At 27.7% G+C, this 22,462-nt stretch overlaps 1 protein-coding gene and 1 long non-coding RNA gene across 7 annotated transcripts in view; both read right to left on the bottom strand.

Moving 5' to 3' along the window:
- Positions 1-22,462, bottom strand: part of LOC126907944 (uncharacterized) — a 67,677-nt gene that overhangs the window by 28,218 nt on the left and 16,997 nt on the right. For 2 of the 6 annotated variants that reach the window (XM_050689677.1, XM_050689675.1), the window contains one exon: positions 18,966-19,099. The exons of 3 other annotated variants lie outside the window; for them this stretch is intronic. In XM_050689677.1, the coding sequence (XP_050545634.1) occupies positions 18,966-19,099 (134 nt within the window). Of the gene's footprint in view, positions 1-18,112; positions 19,100-22,462 lie in introns of those variants that run through there. One more of the 6 variants, XM_050689679.1, reaches the window with a different exon arrangement.
- LOC126907976 (uncharacterized) lies at positions 21,256-21,978 on the bottom strand. The gene is made up of 2 exons (XR_007704667.1): positions 21,692-21,978; positions 21,256-21,333 (listed from the first exon to the last, which is right to left on the bottom strand). It is a non-coding gene; the product is annotated as an uncharacterized LOC126907976 (long non-coding RNA).

Raw genomic sequence — 22,462 nt, forward strand, 5'->3', positions numbered from 1 at the left:
TGATATTGATGTTACATAATTTAGTATTGTAATTTATTTGGAAAATGTATAAAAAATTATGAAGAAGTTATTACTTTGTGGCATACGTGTATAAAAATTAAAGCGTTTATCACAAATCTTTTTAGATAATAATATCTTGTCAGTTATCAATAAATAATGGTTTTGCTAAAAATTTTCATAAGAGTCAAAAATATACTTTTATATTTCAATTTTTCGTGCTAATTTCAAATGAGCAATCATATTTTTTCTATCACCAATAATTATTTATTTTATTACTAATTATTTAAAAATTATAGGATATAACTATAAGGAAAATAATTCTAAATATTTCAATTGTATCATCTATTTCAACACCAAGAATTACATAGAAGTGATTAATATTTCTTTTGAAATGATTTATTACGATAAGAAAAAAAAAATTAATAACAAAAAAAATTGTTTTTAAATTATTACAGATAATGATTTTAATATGTTAAAAATAATCAGTATAAAATATCATTCTTAAACTAATTTTTTGTTCATTTAAAGATGATTTTTTGAAAGGTTTCAATAAAAAAAAAGTTGAATTTGTAACTATGACTTTTAACTCAACTTGCAAGTTTAAAATTTAAATTATTAAATAGAACATTTTGTGAGAATTAAAAAATTGGCATGTTATAATTAATATGTATAATTGGAAATTGTAAAATTATTTTTTACTTTAACCCGTAAGAGGTATGGTGCGGTCTGATAGACCGCTGCAATTTTTTATTTTTATTTAGCTGATAGGATATTGATTTTATGTTCACGGATATAAGATTTACCTTTTTTTGGAGATAGTATTAAAATGATAACCAAGTTTTTGGAGGTAAACATCTATTGCTCTGGTCGTCAAAGCTATTTAAAAGTGATAAGCGGTCCGGTAGACCGCACCATACCAAACTTGTAACTCCTGAATTGGAGCGACGATTTGAAAATACATATATCCCTCGAGAAATAAGGAGTAGTATTGGAAGAATTCTTCGAAAATCTAAAAACCTAAAGGATACACCATTGTACGAAGACAAACTGGAAATACGAAAAACTTGTCGCATATGTCCTCCAATAAAGGAAAGAAAAACAGTGTATCAATGTAAACTCTATGGAAATGCAATAATGTGTCTGCAGTGCAGCAGAAAAATATGTATAAATTGTATTGGAAATTAACTTTTTTTTTTTATAAGTTAACTCATTATTTTTTATTTATATTTTTTTTTATAAAAGTTGAAAGGGATAATTTAAAAAAGAAAAAATGTTTTGTTTAAATTTTGATGACAATTTATAAATCTTAAAAGTGTTGTTTTGACTACTGTTATTTTTTAAAAAAAAATTGTAATTATAAAATTTTTTTTTTTTATTCTATTTTAATTTATGTCTAGTTTGATATTTTAATGGTTGTGGAGTAAAAAATGTATTTTAAAATGCTTCAGGACTAGTGATGGGAAATATCGAACTATTCGATAGTTGTCCACTATTCGAACTATTCGATAGTTACACATATATTCAAATATTTATAAAAACTATTCGGTACCTCTTTTCGAATATTTTTAAAAATATTTGATAGCTATTCGAATAGTTTTTAAAACTATTCGGTACCTCCATTCGAATATTTTTTAAAATATTTGAAAATGCCCATCACTAATTTTTTTTTATTATTAATTGTATCCTATTTATAATCGTAGTACCCTGGATAAATAGTTTTAAACAATCTTATTTAGTCGTTAGTGTTATTAAAACAGCAAAACTATAAATCTGACTATAATTTTACATAAGACCAATCTTTTAAAAAATTTAACTTGACATATTTTTTTTACAAAACATTTTGAATATTTTTAAAAACTATTCGATAGTTTATTCGAATAGTTTTAAAAACTATTCTTTTGTTTAAAAACTATTCGATAGTTTATGCTAAAAACACACTATTCGGTTGTATAAAAACAATTCGAATAGTATTCGATAGTTTAAAATATTCGAAAATGCCCATCATTATTCAGGACATAACGAAAATCAAGTACATTATTGCATGGCAGATCATAAAACTTCCTGAAAAATTTAGTAGTTACTTTACATGATTTAAATTAAAGTCAAAAAAAAGTTTGTCATATCTTATTTAATACTACTAAGATATTGTTCTACCAAAAATGTGATGGAATAAAAAAAATGTAGTCTAAATATTACATAAAAAATTAAGAGGTCCAGGAGACCGCACCATACCATTAGTTTGATTTTTTTCAACGTACCACTTACTGGTTTAATTTATCAGAAAAGCTTAATATTTTTTTTATATTTTTATTTTAATAGATCGTTTAAGTAGAAATCAAAGTAATAATTTCTAAGGATTTTTCGGTATTTAAAAAGATTCTACATTTGAAATATTCAAAACATAATTAATTTTAATTTTATAGGATTTACTTTATCTAAAAAAAATAATCAAAATTTTGTTAAAAAATCTACTCAAATGAGCATGTTATAAAATTTTATTTATTTTTTTTATTATTATTAAGGCTTTGACATCTGTGGTCATTATCCAGAATTACATTTATGTGTACATATAGTTTATACAACTTTACAATCAATTTATGATAATAATAAAAGTCTATGCAATATTATATATTAAATTAAAGAGTATAGATTTAGCAATTTTATGTATTTGAGAATGTCTTCTTCGTTCGTTTTTTCTTTCAGGATGTTTTGGACGTTGTTTGGTAGTTTGAATATGAATCGCACGTTGTTGTATTTGGTTCATTCTGTATATATGTGTTTTATGGAGACAAGTTTATTGCAGTTTAGGCATATTAGTTGTGGTTCGTGGTTCAGAACGTGTGCATGGGTGAGGTTACTATGCCCTATTTGAATTCCTGTTAGGATTACGTCTTGTGTTCTAGTCAGAGTTACGTATGAATGCCATTTTTTTGTGTTTTTTTTTATTTCACCAAGTGTGTTGTTGGGTGATCTTTCTTTCCATATGTTTTGCCATTTTTGGTTCCGAAAATACTGACACTTTTCTGTATATATTAATTAAAGCTAATGTAATGTACTTTATTATGAAAAAAAAAAATGTCGGAATTAATTTTGTCTTACAGTGAATATTTCTACCGTATGCTATTTTTGTGTATTTGAGAATGTTTTCTTCGTTATTATCTTTCTAGGCCAGTCAACGAAGGAGTAATTTTGGCGAATGGTGGAAAAAATTCCCAATCAAATTTTTTTTTTTTTAAGTTGAATTAAAATATGTATAATGACATACTAAAAATCCCCAATGATTGGACTTTTTTTTTTACAGCCTCGCAAAAATTAAAAAATATGATCTTTTTTAATTTTCTCAAAAAATATTTAATTTACAAAAAAAAGTTTCCTACAAAAGTTGTTTAAAAGACAATTTTAAACAAAAAATGTATCTTATATTTTTTCATTTAAAAATTATTTTTCGAGTTACATTACATTTAATATGAGTACTAAAATTTATTTTCCAATTTTTAGCTTCGATGCGATATTTTAATGAATAATATGTCAAAAGATCACAAATCGTATCAAATCCCCCAAAAAATTACATATTTAAAAATCGCTAATTTTCGATATTTTTTCAATTTTTTTTACTTAAAATTGCCATAACTTTTTTAAAAATGACCAAATCAATATAATTTTTTTTTTATAAATACCTTATATATTTACCTATCATTTTCTATATTTTTGTGAACATTTGACCCTTTAACAGCCCACAGGAAGGGTTTCAAAATGGTAACTTTTTTACAAAAAATTAACATTTTCAACTTAACTTTTGAAAATGTTCCGGAAAGACTGACACTTTTATATATACCTTAAATTAATGCTAATGTAATATACTTTAATTTGAAAAAAAAAAATTTGACCTCTGGACTTGTCTTCGTGGTGAAAACGGACATCAAAGTTAAAGAAAAACGTACGATTTCCGTGAAAAAAATCTCGATTTTATATGTTATATTATTTAATTTATATTTTATATAACTTTTGGAAAAATGTATGGATCTATATTATTATTTTTTTATAATAAATATTGATATACCCCTTTCATCTGGCACGCTTTTTTTGTAAATCGGATCATACCCCTTTAACAAGGGGGGTCAAAACTTTAAACATGCGTATTGTTACTACGATATTTTCAATTTAATTTTTGAAAGTATTCCGGAAATACTGACACTTTTAAATATATCTTAAATTAAAGCTTATGTAATATACTTTAATGTGAAAAAAAAAAATTTGACCTCTGGATTTGTCTTCATGGTAAAAATGACTACCGTATGCAAAAATATGCTATTTTTGTGTTAAAATTCTGGGTTTTGTATTTTATTTTATTTTAAAATACCTGACAAGGGGAGTACAGATTTTCATAAATATTATATAAATTAAAATTGATATAGTATAGATAGTTAAACTTATTTAAATATGTTTGTTTCTTTTAAGTCGAGAAAAATAACTTTGAAATTTGAACTAGCTTAAATAGCCAATTTTTCAACCGCCGGAAGCAACGTACGGTTGCCGAGTTGGTAAAATTTATGTTTTACACGCTTGGGGTACGAGGTTCCAACCCGCATATGGCAATGAATTTTTTGCATTTTTTCTTAATTCTTTTTAAGTTAGTATAAATTTTAACTCGTTTGATTTTTATCACATTTAGATTCAATAACTTCAATAAAGATCAAGGATCCCATCACTTTAGTCGCCCCTTGCAAGAAGAAATTTCTTATTCGTATTAAAATTATTTTACTATATTTTAAGTTTTCGCTTCGATGCAAAGCCGAGAAGATATTTTTTTGTGACTATCATTTATTTTCTCTGCTCTAACTTGACCTACTTTTTTCAACAATACGTCAAATTACTACAATTCGTATCTAGTTGAAGATATTACTCTCAAAAATTGAAAAAAAAATTCTAATTTATCAATTAAACAGTTAGTTATTACATCGTCTCCATAAAGACAATTAAAATCATTAATTTCTAATGTTTTCAAAATATTTATTAACGAATGAAGTTTGATATGATAGGTTTCAACTACAAAATTAAATCATTTTACTTTGTAATTTAATAATTTTTTTACTCTATTTGTGTGTGCTACTACTAGACTATAATATTACAATTTTTTTTTGTAACATGTTGCTATATAAATCATTTCTAAAAAAAATGATTGTTTTTTCTCCTGAATTAACAATTGATTTTTACAAATATAATCAAATTTTATAATACACTCAATTGAGTAAATCTTTTTAACAACTTTGTTTTGATTGGTACATTTAGTTAAAGTAAATCATTAAAATTAATTAAGTTCTCAATATTTCAATTATAGAATCTTTTCAACAAACAACAAAAGTTCCTAGGAAATTATTACTATTACTTCTATTTAAGTTATCTATTACCATAAAAATGCAAAAAAATATTGAGCTTTTCTGATAAATTTACAATAAATAGTAATTATAAAACTTTCTGACTGCATATTGATCTTAACGATACAATTTTTTTAATTGTCATAAAATTTTCTATTTAATTATGTCAATGTCAAACTTACCAATTGAGCTAAAAGTTATGGTAAAATAAATTTTTTTTTTTTATTATAAACATTTACAACAATCAACTTTAAACGATTAACAAAATAGGTTAAATATGTCATTTTCCTTATTTTTAACTTATTAATAATCAAATTAATATTAAATATTATATCAAATCAGTATTAATTTAAAACAATTTTTTTTGTTCTTAATTATTTTTTTTTATATGTAAAAACTATTTTTTAATAATATTAAAACTTAGAAGTTATAGAAAAAGTCTAATTGCACATTTTAAAACATCGCGAAAAGTTGATTTAGAATAGTATATTTTTGTTTCTGATGGAAGTTCCTTGTAGTCCAGTGTATAAAACTTATAACTTTGTTAACTGTTATAACTTTATCAAAAATGACCAAATCAGTATATTTTTTTTTATTTAGATGCATGTCTTTATCTATCATTTGTTTTTTTTTATAAATCTAACCCTTTACCTGCCCACAAGAGGGATTCAAAATAATAAATTTTTTTTTTTTAGTTAAAGTAAATCATTAAAATTAATTCAGTTCTGGATATTTCAATTGTAGAATCTTTTTAAATACCAAAAATTACTTAGAAATTATATTATGATTTCTATTTTAGTGTTATATTACGATAAAAATGCAAAAAAATAATAAGTTTTTCTGATAAATATACTGTAAATAGTAATTATAAAATTTCCTGACTGCATATTAATCTTAAAAATAACATTGTTTTAATTCTCATAAAATTTTCTATTTAATGATTCATTCTAGTCAACGAAGGAGTAATTTTGGAGAATAGCAGAAAAAATTCCCAACCAATGTTTTTTTTTAAATAGGCAATTGGTGGATTATTCCAAAAGCAACATCAACTCTTATTTCTTTAATGATATCCTGATTAGTAGTTCTTTGATTTTTAAATATAATATATGAATAAATACTAATTATAGTTTTTAAATTTAGTATGAAATTGATATTTAATAATTTAATATTGTAATTTAAACGGAAAAATTATAAAAATAATAAAGAAGTTATATTTTGCTTTACTTTTACGTGTATAAAAATTTAAAGGGCTTGATACAATATTTATCAATAAAAACTGTTAGTTACTATAAAAAAATGCACTGGACTACAAGGAACTTTCATCAGAAGCAAAAATATACTTTTCTAAATCAACTTTTTGTTTTCAAAACTGCAAGTAGACTATTTCTATTTTAAATGAAAAAATATAAGATTCATTTTTTGTTTAAAATTGTCTTTTAAACAACTTTTGTTGGAAACTTTTTTTTGTAAATTAAATATTTTTTGAGAAAATTAAAAAAGCTCATATTTTTTAACTTTTGCGAGGCTGTAAAAAAAAAGCTCAAGTCCAATCGATGAGGACTTTTAGTATGTCATTATACATATTTTAATTCAACTTGAATTTTAATTGAACCCCTCCTGTATTAAGGGAAATGGTCTGATTTGAAAAAAAAGTAAGTTGAATAAAAAAATGATATAAATTTTATTTGTCATAAAAATATTGTATTGATCCATATATTTCCCAAAAAGTTATAGCATTTTAAAGTTGAAATGTAAAATATAAGATCTTTAATTTTAGGATATATAAAAGTGTCAGTATTTCCGGAACACTTTCAAAAGTTAAGTGTAAAATTAAATTTTTTGTGAAAAAGTTGTCTTTTTAAATCCCCCCTGTGGCCAAGTAAAGGGTCAAATTAAAAAAAAAAAAAATGTATCAAATGATAGGTAAGGACATTATGCATCTATTAAAAAAAAATATATTTATTTGTTCAATTTTAAGAAAGTAATGGCAGTTTTAAGAATAAAAAAATGGAAAAAAATTCGAAAATTAGGGATTTTTAAATTTGTAAGTTTTTTGCAGGTTTCTCCCATTTACGGAGAACGAGGTAAATTTTTCAATTTTTGAGGGTAATGTCATCGACTAGTTATGATTTGTAATCTTTTAACATATCGTTGAAAGAAATCAGTTCTGTGAGAGCTGAGAAAAAGTTGTAACAGACACAATAAAATAAATAAAAACACATCATAGTAAAATTAATACGTTTTCAGCTTCCCATCGAAGCTAATTAAAAGGGGTTATTATTTGAAAATCTGAGGTTGATACAAGTTCTAAGTACAATGTATGATAATAAAAATTTAATTTTTCTTGTGAAACAGCTCATCAAAGATCCACATGACTAAAAAAAAAATTGCTTATAACACTCATATTTTTAAAGATATTACATGAGACATAGTTAGAAGATTACTCTGTATTACATAAGCTTCAATTTATGATATATTTAATATGACAGTATTTCTGAAATATTTTTAAAACTATTGAAGTTGAAGAAGTTAATATTTTGTGAAAAATTTATCATTTTCAATTTCTTCCTGTGGCCAGTTAATGTTCCGTTTTCACATAAAATAGGTAGATAAAATATTGTAGTAAATAGCTGAATAACATCGATTTTAGTATGATACAGGGTTCAAAACAGTAGTAAGCAATTTTTAAATTCTCGAGCAATACAATAATGTCATATATAAGGGAAATACAGAGTAAGCAAATCAATAATGATGGAAAAAAGAATATAAAAGGGAAACATGAAAATGATGGTGGGACTGGACGTTTTGTCGAAGAAACGTCGAGTTACAAGTTAGGTCGTTGGTGTGCGAGTAACTTTGTTTTTGTACGACTTAATTAATTTTGTGTTATATTTTTATATTATATTTTGACTTTGTCTTTTTACGTTATATAAACAAAATAATTATTTAAAAATCTGTACACGAGAGTAAATACTTTAAAAACATCGTATTATTAAAATTTGTGTGTGTGCGTCAACAGTTTAGGTTGGACTACTGGTCCTTTAGTCAATCATAACAATTACTGTGCGTGCTGGCTAGTTTTTGGGCTTAACCGTCCTTTAGTAGATATACTGAAAAGGTATTTGTGCTGGTGGCTTACAGTCTGCTACTTTTGAGCTAGATCGTGTTGACGGGTCTAAACATTACCCCGTTAGTAGTTCACTAATTTGAAAGATTGGGGCTGACCAACGTATCCAAGAGATCTCGAGAAGAGCTAAAAACGACAAACTCGTCTAAAACGTTATTTAATTTGGGCATTACTTTTTGTGTCTACGTCGGGGTACTACCGACGTATGACAATATTTAAGGTATCTATAAAAAAAATAAGTTTGTTCATTTTCAGAAAAGTTATAGTTCAGTTTAAAAAAAAAAGGTAAAAAATTACTTTTTAAAATTAAAAAAATTGTTTTTGGGTGTTTTTCAAATTCACGGAGAAAGGGCATTTTTTCAATTATAAAAGAAAATGTCTTAAAATAGGTACAATTTGCGACGTATCGTTGAACGAAATCGGTTCAGTGAGAGCTAAAAAAATGTGGTTATAGACACACAAAAAAACACATCAAAATAAATTAATACCTTCTCAGCTTCACATCGCATCTAAAAAACATAGTAACATTATTATTTTCTCAGACTTGTATCAAAACTAAAATATAGTTGTTATCCTCTTAAATATAAGAGATAAACTAAAAACCATAGGAAACTAAAAATCTGAAACCAATTTCTAATATGACTTTTATTTGGTACGTTTGTATTGGATTGGGACAGACAAATTACCTGTAATATAAAAACTACAAAATAACATTATTTAGATATATTAAGACTGTATAAAATATTATCATGATTTATAACATTGCTGATCATACTAAACATAGTAAAATTAATAAAAAGTATGATCCATTAGAGAAGTAAACAGAAAAATGATAATGGATACAAAACACCAAACACTTATATTATATGATGTAGTATTAGATAGATTATTAATTAAGTAAATAATTATAGTACATTAATACAATTACTGAAGAATATACAGGGTGATTTTTTTATCATAACCCACTCAATTACTTGCAGAATAATAATAATTTAAACATTTTTTTTTTTTATTATCTTTAGTTACACATTATTCTTCAATTTTTAACTACTTAATACTTTTTAAGTTCATCCCTTATGCCTTGGAAGGGNTAATACTTTTTAAGTTCATCCCTTATGCCTTGGAAGGGGGTCAACTTTGTTTTTTTAAATGGTAACACATATTTTTAATTTAATAAAATGTTTGAAATTTTAATTTAATAGTAAATGGCATTTGAATTTTTAATATAACTTTATTAGTTTATTAGATATAAACATTTAAAGTTTCAATTTTTTGAGTTAATATGTATGTATAATACACATGGAATTGTAAAATTTACAATACAGGTGTATTTAATACAGGTAGCTAATTGGATTTTTATGACATTGCTGTCTCAGTCACGGATTGTTTATTATCAATTATTATTATCAATAGGTATACTTTCTGTATTGTCAGTTAGTGTATTTATAAACTCATAATAATGTGCCTTACTACAATTGATAATAACAATGCTGTGTACCTGCTAATATCGATGTTATAAAAAACCAATTAGCTACCTGTATTTGTAATCCCTTGTGTATTATACCTGTATATTAATTCAAAAATTTGAAACTTTAAATGATTATATCTAATAAACGAATTAAGTTATATTAAAAATTCAAATGCCATTTACTATTAAATTAAAAACTCAAACATTTTATTAAATTAAAAATATGTGTTACCATTTAAAAAAACAAAGTTGACCCCCTTCCAAGGCATAAGGGATGAACTTAAAAAGTATTACATAGTTAAAAATTCAAGAATAATGTGTAACTAAAGATAATAAAAAAAAAAAATGTTTAAATTATTATTATTCTGCAAGTAATTGAGTGGGTTATGATAAAAAAATCACTCTGTATTGCTGAATAAAATTATACAGAGTTAATTGTATATTAATAAAATATTCCGGAAACAATATATAAGTTTTTCAAACCCCAGATCTTCATAAGAAGATTTGCTAACATTTTCACAAAAACTGTCAAAAAAATTACATGCGTTAAGCATAATTTGGATTGAAAACTCAGAATTTAAATTAATTGATATATTTCTTGAATTCCTAAAATAGTTTACATAATACTGAACATTTTGAAATTTGTCATCTTTATGACACAGGGTATCATATATCTTCATATCATTCAATAACTGAGTATTAAAAGAATTAAAAATTTTTTTAAAAATGACTAGAAGTTGTATAACCATTTTATTATCATTAATATTTTTTAAAGAAAAATCATTATTCTCAAACAAACTGAGAATCCTGCAACCCATTCAAAAACATTCTGTAAATTTGATTCAGAGGTAAAATTAACACTCCATATTGATGATTTCTTTAAAGTAACTAAAGCTTCATATAAATCTTCAAGCATTGTTTTTGATTTAACGAATGAGCTAAATAATTTAATTAAACAATTATGGTAATTATTATATGCATATTTATTGCATATATATAACATGGCAGAAAATAATTTAAGATAGTCTTTCATTATTTCTGTAAATCTACATGTTAATAATTGTGATACGTGTTCCTTTTTTATTTGAAAATTTATGTAATTAACTTCATCATTTATTATATGATCTACACTAAATTGTTTACCAAAATAAACTATACTAATTTGGTTCATTTTTTTCCAACCAGATTCCTTACGAATAATATTAAGAGCTTCAATTCCATCATTTTGATTTATATCTGGGTTTATTGGAGGTATGAATCTAATTTAAAAAATATGTATTGATTATTAATAAATACATAAAAAATAAACATATTTACATATTGATGAATGAAACATTACTTTATTTTGAGTTAAAGAATCAAATATCATTAAAATATAGAATTTGTATTGTAACTTATAATTTATTTGTTAAATTATTAAGAAATAAATAAAAAATTACAATTCAGCAAAGTTTTTTAATTATACTAATGTATTAATTCAAAGTATATTAATATTTTAAAAATACCTCTTTCATAATTTTGGATAAATAACAAAGATAATTTAACATCTAACATTTATTAAACACAAAAAAAGAAAATTTTATATAATATATATTATATCAAACCAAAATTTAAAATAAACACAGTAGTGTCGTGGCATATTATGAACGTGCACATAGTTGCTAAAAATACAGATTAAATATGACAGAAATGAAAATCATAAGAAATGCTTCGATATAAATCTTTAGATAGTGTTTAATTTTAAGAAACTGGTAGATTATTCCAAAAGTAACAATTGATATTTCCTTAATTATATCCTGGTTATTAGTTCTATGATATTATTAAAGTACAATATATTATTTAAATTAATACTAATTATAGTAATTAAATATAGTATTAAATTTATATTCAATAATTTAATATTGTAATTTTTATAGAGATATAATAAAAAATTTACAGTAGTATATTTCGTTATTTCTATCGTTAATGTGTATAAAAATTAAAAGGGCATGAAGCAATATTTTTAAAAAAAATGTTTGTAACTTATAAACCACATTTGTACAAAGTACTTTCATCAAAATCAAGAATATTATTTTCGATTTCAATTTTATGCATTTTTTCAAATAAACAATTAGACTTTTTCTATCACTTCTAACTTTTGATTTTAATAGTAATTAGTTAAAAACTAGTATTTATATATAAAAAATATTATGTAAAACAAAAAAAAAATTTGGTTTTCTAAGTATTACTGGTTTAAAATGTTTATATGTTAAAAATAATCATTGCAAATATCATTTTATCAATCAATTTTTTTGGTCCTCAAAGTTGATATTTATGAAAGTTGATAGTAAAAAAAAGTTGTATTTGCTATCAGAACTTTTAGGTCAAACTTGCAGTTTGATAATGACATCATCAAATAGAATATATTATGACACGGCACCGCCTTTTGCTCTAGGCTGGCGCTCACTCGTGTCTCTCTCGATATCAGCCGTCTAGCTATTAATATCACAAACGGTTGTCATCGGTTGTCTCCCCGCCCTTGACACTGATATAAGGCCGCCACCGAATATGGATTACTGATATTGCGTTCTGTTCCATTTGCGACGTACACCTTGTTGGTTGGCGATTTAAGTTTCCTTCTCTTCTGGTATTATTTTGCAATTATTAATCGTATTCACGTAATTACGGTTGCTCGGAATAAAAACATATTTAACACAAATACATATATATATATATAGTATACTTATACTTATCTGTATAAGGGTAATTCTAATTAAGCGGCGGAATGTAACAAGTGTATTTAGTTTCATTTCTCGTCCTATTGGACCACGCTATAAACTTAAATAAGTTGCCGTTTCCGTCGTATCAGGATTACGTTATAACTAACTGTACCAAGTGCAGTTAGTTTGTTTTCGTCCTACTGGATTACGTTTCAAGTGGCTCCCCGAAAAGAGGAATCTCAACCGGCCGAGGGAAGTTAAGGTAAGAGGCTTTGAGCCGAATCAGTTTTATTTCTAATTATATTAGATTTTAGTTTTAACTTGAAACGGTGAAGTCTACCTTACAAATTTGTTAGTTCATATAGTTATTTGAACGAATTTCACTGGTGACAGCAGTGAATTTTTACCTGGGTTATTCACAGTTACGTGTTAGCGGGATTATATTTAGCCTGGTCTCGGGGAAAATTTTTTTTTATAAAAANTATTTAGCCTGGTCTCTGGGAAAATTTTCTTTTATAAAAATAAAGTCAGAGCAGTTTATCTAATATAATCCGCCGTAAGTATTGTCGTTTAAAAGTGTTGGTTACAGTTTGTTATAAAGACCTTATTGATATCGACAAGAAGTGAATTTCCGGCCGATAGTTACAGTCTTTTGGTAGATAAAAATCGTATATTTTCGTCTGACCTTGTCAAAGCGGCCGATTCCCAGGTAACCGTTATTATTATTGTTATCTCGCTGCCTTATCATATACGGCGGCTCCGTACCATCTTATCGTGGTACTTTATTACAACAATAGCAATAATAATAACACTTGTTTTCTACAGCAGTAGTAAAATTGACCGTACACGGAGATATCCATTTGATTATTTAGTTTTGTAAACAAACATAATATTCACGGTCAATATGTCGGGGAAAACATTAGCACAAATGAATTGCGCTGAATTACGTCGCGAATGGGCGTTTAGACAGCTACCATGCTACGCGACGAAACCCAACATTCTAGTTATGCTAGAGGAAAACATGTGGAAAACGAAGTGGGGGTTTTAGACAACTCCACGGACCGTAGCTGTGAACTAGACGCGAACAATCAGCTCGATAGCACACGCGGCAGAACAAGTAGGGGCGATCCGACAGAACATTCGCGACATTTCGAATAACGCACGGAACGATGCACGGATGACTGAATTAGAAAGGTCGCTCTCGCGTATGTCAATGGAACAGCGACAGATTTCAAATATGCTGGAGCGAATCAGTCAAAATATGCTGCCGTCCCCANTGCACGGATGACTGAATTAGAAAGGTCGCTCTCGCGTATGTCAATGGAACAGCGACAGATTTCAAATATGCTGCCGTCCCCACATGTTGAAGCACAATCGACTATTCGTCAAGTTAACGTCGAACGAAACGATAGTCGACGATCGGACGCGCATCGCGTTACATTCGGTCCATCGGGAGCGACGGACCCGACGCAACACTACACGAGCGCCTCGCAGACATCGAAGCGCAAGAAGCCCGCAACATGAGACGGTCGTACGGATAAGCGTCGCTACCACGGATATGTAGTACGGGTTGGCAAGACGAACATATTCCGCGCACTCATACATATGAGAACGAGCCGACCGATTTTTCGTTTATGCGCCAACCACGGGAGGGGCAATTCAACGCATCCGACGGTCGTCGGTCTTTTAATGATTTGTCGCCTACCCGCAGCTCGCGGTCTGTATTGGTACCTTACCACGACCTACGCACCGTACGCGCCTGTTTATCTGAATATTACGGGAGAAATGAAGAGGACCCACAGGAGTTTCTAGACAGAGCGGAGGATCTACTCTGTCAGGGCGGTATACACCCAACCGCATGGGTGAACATCGTCGTCCCGTTTCTGAACGACAGGGTAGGTGATTGGTGGCGAGCGATTAAATTAAATAATATGCCATGGGCGAAATTTAGGTCCGAATTACTCGATGAGTTCGACAATATCGATATCCGGACGGCGCTCGAGACGGACTTAAAAACGACGCGACAGGGCCCCCGACAAACGTTAACCGAATTTATTATTCATAAACAACATTTGGCCGCGCGAGTACGTTGTGGGTTACCAGAACAACAACTTGTGCGACAGTTAACGGGGCTTTTACTGGACGATTACCTCGCTATGATACGGTTAATGCACCCAGCGTCTTTCGTCTACGTGAGATAGCGCACGACGTAGATAAAACCGCGGCTCCTCGGTACGCTCCGCCAGCGTCCCGACAGCCAGCCGATCTGCATCCGCGGCATACCGCGCAACCAGCGGCCCGACAGCGAGCGGGTTATGCACACGCGGACGCACCGCCTACCCCGTGCCGATATTGCGGCGAGCGACACTGGCACCGCCAGTGCCCAAACAGGCCGTCGGTATCGGGAAACGGCAATCGGNCCAGTGTTCAAACAGACCGTCGGTATCGGGAAACGGCAATCGGCTAGGAGGGAATTAGTCCGCCCCACCAGCCTACAACAGAACCAAACAGGGCGCAGCGTTTTAGACGACGTTTCGTTTAAAACGCGCCCTGCCGCTTCGGAATGTTTATCCGGTAACATATCACGCATTACGACCGTCGCGCAGAACACCGAATCTAACGGCTATTACGAGTTGCATACCGCCAACGATCTTGGCACTTTTTCGGCACCGCACCCCTCTTATCGGAATGAAGGGGACGCCGCGGTAAATTCGGATGTAATCAGGGTATCGGAGTTCGAACACGCTGCCGACACAACCGGCCGATATTTGTAAACAAACTGTCGTATCATACACAGTAGTTATAAGTAATAAACAATTGTTGACTTACCGCCATGTTCCTTGTGTGTGTGGTCATTGATATTGCGTTCAAAACTTACCGTATTAGACTGAAACCTTCAGTCTCGTTGGCAAGAGGGGATGGACTGTCCGGTCCGGTCATTCGTTACCTACGGATGACATCAGGACCGAAAAGAAAAAAAAAGGAAACTCCTTGCCCGATTACTCGGGATGAGGGGTTTCAGGATCCCGTTTCGCTGCGCTACAGTGTCGGTGTGATCGGGCTCTACGGGGCTACGAAACGTCGGCACGAGCGCAATGTCCCTAGCTCGGGGAATCGGGCGAGTCCTCAGGTTGCGGATAGAGGAACGGCCTGCAGATATGCAGGTTAGCCGCGAAATAAGCAGTCCATTCATTTGGACTGACGAATATGTGGTCGCGGACAGCAAGCCGCCCAAACGCTTGTTAATCCTGTAGATATACAGGGTAGCCGTGAAATAAGCCTTTATGGACGAATAAGCGGTAGCGTTTGGGTGAGAACGGAGAATTATGGCAACGCAACCAGTGAAGTTAACCGCTCACTGGCCGGAGGGACTGGCTATGAGGGCAACCCCCTCAAATCATATAAATTTATTAAATGGCAACGAACGGAGTTAAAGTTACTGCATCAGGGGATTCATTTTGTATATATATATTACGTCGCGTACACATAACTTGTGCGGTTGTACCATATTGGATTACGCAATAAACATAACATGATAGTTATTTTAAAATAAGATGCATAGTATACAATAATCAATTTAACATGACAGATAAATTAATTATTTGTTTGTACACTATGAATATAAAATACAAATTATACATTTTTCATTGATAAATGTAAAATGCGCAATACAAAGCATTAGGCATATTACGACATACCTTCTCAGCTTCCCGTCGAAGGTAAAATATAAAAATCATTTTTTATAATTTTAATTTCATAATGCTATAACTTTATGAAAAATATATATATCCATACAATTTTTTTATGATAAATACTATTGTATACCTCTCTCATTCGGCCTACTTTTTATAAATAAAACCCTTTCCCTTTATACATTTATTCAAATATTATTACCTTATTATATAAATAAGGTAATAGGAGCATTAAATACAAAATAAAAGAGTTTTTTATGTTAGTGTTTTTAATCATTGTCAGATATCATTATACTTGACCCAACAATAACATGTCCCAAATGTGTCGTAACCTCACTGTGCTGGGTTTTTTTATTTTATTTATTTTAAAATACTTTATAAGGGCTACCATAGTAATTAGTTCACCAAAAAAACTACAAAATAACATAATTTAATTATAATAAGGATGAATAAAATATTATCATGATTTATAACATTGCTGATCATACTAAGCATAGTAAAATACATAATTATTTTTCAATCAAACAATTTCTACTTAAACATGGCACGTCCAAAACTTGGAACATAGGTATAAAAAGTCTTTGATGTCTGTTTTCATCGAGAAGACAAAATAAAGTCCGATATTTGTTTATTAATATTAAATTATATTACATAAACTTTAATTTAAAATTTATATAAAAGTGTCAGACTTTCCGAAACACTTTCAAAAATTAAGTTGAAAAAATTCTTCTTTCTATATGCATTTTTTAGTTTTGAATCCCCCCTGTAAATAGGTAAATGGTCCAATTGTATACGAATACTACTTCTCATTAAAAATTACATTGATTTGGTCATTTTTGATAAAGTTATGGCAGTTTTAAGTAAAAAAAATTGGAAAAATGTCGATAATTAGCGATTTTTGAATTTGTAATTTTTTTGGAGATTTTCCCCATTTACGGAAAATGAATGAAATTTTTTTAATTTTTGAGAGTAATGTTTTCGACTAGATACAATTTATGATCTTTTGACGTATCGTTAAAATAAATCGGTTCTGAAGAGCTAAGAAGAAAAGGTAACAGACACAAAAAAAAAAAACATCAAATTAAAAGTAATATTTTCTCAGCTTCCTATCGAAGCAAAAATATAAAAATTCTTTTTTATATTTTTAATTTCACAATGCTAACACTTTTTGAAAAATATAAATATCCATACAATTTTTTTATGATAAATACTATCATACACCTCTTTCATTCGACATACTTTTTTTAAATAAAACCATTTCCCTTTATATATTTAATCAAATATTACACTTACATATCATAAAATTTGTAATCAAGATATATATAAGGAAATAGGAGCATTAATTACAAAATATTTAACGAAATAAAAGAATTTTTTATGATAGTGTTTTTAATCACTGTCAGATATCATTATACTTGAGCCAACTATGCCATATCCCCAGTGTGCTGCGACTTTACTGTGCTGGGTTTTTTTATTTTATTAATTTTTAAATACTTTATAAGGGCTGCATAGTACTTAGTTCACCAATAAAAAATACAAAATTACATAATTTAGTTATATTAAGACTGTATAAAATATTATCATGATTAATAACATTGCTGGTCATACTAAGCATAGGACAATCAATAAAAAGTATGTTCCATTAAAGAAGTAAACAGAAAAATGATAATAGATACAAAACACCACCAATCAATTATATTCCATTATGTAGTATTAGATAGTTTGTTAACTAAGTAAATAATTACAGTACATTAATATAATTACTGAAGATTATATTGCTCAATAAAATTATACAGTGTTAATTGTATATCAATAAAATATTCCGGAAACAATATATATTATTTATGTACGGAAGTAAAACAATCGCAAATCGTAAAACATGTCAAAAATCATTGTGCAAGTTGTGATCATAGTGAATTAAATATAAGCTAAAGAAGTTTGCTGTCTAATTCTTTATTTTACAGTGTGGAAGTTTTTCAAAGCCCAGATCTTTATAACAAGATTTGCTAACATTTTCACAAAAATTGTCAAAGAAATTACATGCGTTAAGCATAATTTGCATTGAACACTCAGGATTTAAATTATTTGATATATTTTCTAGATTCCTAAAATAGTTTACATAATACTGAACACTTTTAAATTTGTCATCTTTATGGCACAGGGTATCAAATATCTTTATTTCACTCGATAACTGAGTACTAAAAACATTAAACTTTTTTTTAAAAATGATGAGAATTTGTTGAATCATTTTTTTATCATCAATATTTTTCAGAGAAAAATCATTATTCTCCAACAAACTGAGAAATCCTGCAACCCATTCAAAAACATTCTGTAAATTTGATCCAGAGATAAAATTATTTAAAGTAACTAAAGCTTCATATAAATCTTCAAGCATTGTTTTTGATTTAACGAATGAGCTGAATAATTTAATTAAACAATTATGGTAATTATTATATTCATCTTTATTGCATATATATAACATAGCAGAAAATAATGTAAGATAGTCTTTTATTATTTCTGTAAATCTACATGTTAATAATTGTGATACGTGTTCCTTTTTTATTTGAAAATTTATGTAATTAACTTCATCATTTATTATATGACCTACACTGAATTGTTTACCAAAATAAACTATACTAATGTGGTTCATTTTTTTCCAACCAGATTCCTTACGAATAATATTAAGAGCTTCAATTCCATCATTTTGATTTGTATCTGGGTTTATTGGAGGTATGAATCTAATTTAAAAAATATGTATTGATTATTAATAAATATATAAAAAATAAACATATTTAAATATTGATGATTGAAACATTATTTTATTTTGAGTTAAAAAATCAAATATCATTAAAATATAGAATTTGTATTATAACTTATAATTTATTTGTTAAATTAATAAGAAATAAATAAATAATTAAAATTCAGCAAAGATTTTAGCTTCGATGCGAAGCTGAGAAGGTATTAGTTTCACTAAGATGTGTTTTTTTTTATTTTTTTGTGTCTGTTACCACTTTATCTCAACTCTCACCGAACCAATTTCTTTCAATGATACGTCAAAGATCACAAATCTTATCTAGTCGAAGACATTATCCTCAAAAATTGAAAAAAATTCACAAAAATTGAACAAATTAATATTTTTTTTTTAATAGATGCATAATGTTCTTACCTATCATTTGATAAATTTTTTTTATAAATTGGACCCTTTACCTGGCCACAGGGGGGATTTGAAATGACAACTTTTTCACAAAAAATTAATTTTTTCAACTTGACTTTTGAAAATGTTCCGGAAAGTCTGACACTTTTATATATATCTTAAATTAAAGATAATGTAATATACTTTATTTATATTCACGGTGAAAATGGCTACCGAATGCTATTATTGTGTAAAAATTCTCTATTTTATTTTTTTAATTTTTAACTTTATAATGCTATAATATATTGAAAAGTATATGGATCAATACAATTTTTTTATGAGAAATAATATATTTTAATAATCCCTTTTTCATTCGACATACTTTATCTTAATCAAGATATTAATCAGGAACTAGCAGATCATGTAGCTTTTGGAATAATCCACCAATTTTTTAAAATTATATACTATCTAATGATTTGCATTGAAACGTTTTTCTTTTGATAGTGATTTTAATCGCTGTCAGATATCATTATACTTGATCCAACTATGCCACATCACCACTGTGCTGGGTTTTTTAAATTATACTAATATATCAATTCAAACTATATTAATAAGTACTTCTTTCATAAATTTCTATGTGCTCTTTTATACTTTTGATTATATAACATAGATAATTTATAATATATATGACAGTAATGAAAATGATAAGATATACTTCGATACAAATTTTTTGATAGTGTTTAATTTTAAAAAACTAGTAGATTATTCAAAAAGCAACATAAATTGCTATTTCTTTATTTATATCCTAGTTGTTACTTATATGATATTGTTAAAGTGCAATATATTATTTAAATAATTGCCAATTATAATAATTAAATATAGTATGAAATTTATGTTCAATAATTTAATACTACAATTTTTACCGAGAAGTAACTAATAATTTAAAGTAGTATATTTCGTTATTTCTATGGCCAATATGTATAAAAATCAAAAAGGTTTGAAGCGATGTATTATAAAAAAATTTTAGTAACTTATGAACCCTCTGCTGTACAAGGTACTTTCATCAGAATCAAGGATATTATTTTCGATTTCAATTTTACGCATTTTTCCAAATCAACAATTAGACTTTTTCTATCACTTCTAACTTTTGATATTATTACAAATTAGTTAAAAATTAGCATTTATTTATAAAAAAAATTATTTAAAACAAAAAAAATTGATTTTCTTATTATAACTGATTTTAATTTTTAATATGTTAAAAATAATCATTGTAAATATAATTTTATCAACCTATTTTTTTGGTCCTCAAAGTTGATATTTATGAAATTTCAAGTTTAATAATGATAACATTAAAAAAATATTATCATAAATAAAAAAACCCAGCACAGGGTGGTCGCGGCACAGTGGTGACGTGGCATAGTTGGATCAAGTATAATGATATCTGACAGTGATTAAAATCACTATCAAAAATAAACGCTTCGATGCAAATCTTTAGATAGTGTTTAATTTTAAAAAAATTGGTGTTTTATTCCAAAAGCTACTTGATCTGCTGGTTCCTTATTAATATCTCGATTAAGATAAAGTATGTCGAATGAAAAAGGGTTTATTAAAAAGAAAAAAATTATTTCTCAAAATTGTGTGGATCCATAAACATTTCAATAAGTTATAGCATTATAAAGTTAAATATAATATAAATAATAAAATCGAGAATTTTCACACGAAAATAGCATTCGGTAGCCATTTTCGCCGTGAAGACAAGTCCAGAGGTCAAATTTTTTTTTTTCAAATTAAAGTATATTACATAAGCTTCAATTTAAGATATATATAAAAGTGTCAGACCTTCCGGAACATTTTCAAAATTTAAGTTGAAAAAGTTTTACTTTCTATATGCATTTTTTATATTTGAAGCCCCCCCATATATAGGGAAATAGTCTGATTTAAAAAAAAAGTATATCCAATGAAAGATGTATATAAATACTACTTCTCATGAAAAAATTGTATTGATCCATACATTTTTTAAAAAGTTATAGCACTTTAAAGTAAAAAATGTAAATTATAAAATCGAAAATTTTCACACAAAAATAGCATTCGGTAGCCGTTTTCACCATGAAGACAAGTCCAGAGGTCAAATTTTTTTTTTTCAAATTAAAGTATATTACATTAGCTTTAATTTAAGATATATATAAAAGTGTCAGACCTTCCGGAACACTTTCAAAAGTTAAGTTGAAAAAGTTCTACTTTCTATATGCATTTTTTATATTTGAAGCCCCCCCATATATAGGGAAATAGTCTGATTTAAAAAAAAAGTATATCCAATGAAAAATGTATATAAATACTAATTCTCATGAAAAAATTGTATTGATCCATACATTTTTTAAAAAGTTATAGCACTTTAAACTAAAAATTGTAAATTATAAAATCGAAAATTTTCACACAAAAATAGCATTCGGTAGCCGTTTTCACCATGAAAACAAGTCCAGAGGTCAAATTTTTTTTTTTCAAATTAAAGTACATTACATTAGCTTTAATTTAAGATATATATAAAAGTGTCAGACCTTCCGGAACATTTTCAAAAGTTAAGTTGAAAAAGTTAATTTTTTGTGAAAAAGTTGTCATTTTAAATTCCCCCCTATGGGTAGAAAAAAGGTCAAATTTACAAAAAAAATATACCAAATAATAGATAAAGATATCAAGCATCTATAAAAAAAAAAATTATATTCATATATTCATTTTTGAAAAAGTTATGACAGTTTTTAGTAAAAAAATTGAAAAAATTTCGAAAATTAGCGATTTTTAAATTTGTAATTTTTTTGGAGGTTTCCCCCATTTACGGGGAACGAGGGAAATTTTTTCAATTTTGAAGGGTAATGTCTTCGACTAGATACGATTTGTGATCTTTTGACGTATCGTTGAAAGAAATCCGTTCGGTGAGAGCTGAGAAAAAGTGGTAACAGACACAAAAAAAAAA

Source organism: Daktulosphaira vitifoliae, unplaced genomic scaffold, assembly GCF_025091365.1.
Source record: "Daktulosphaira vitifoliae isolate Bord-2020 unplaced genomic scaffold, ASM2509136v1 Scaffold_5, whole genome shotgun sequence".
Taxonomy (NCBI): domain Eukaryota; kingdom Metazoa; phylum Arthropoda; class Insecta; order Hemiptera; family Phylloxeridae; genus Daktulosphaira; species Daktulosphaira vitifoliae.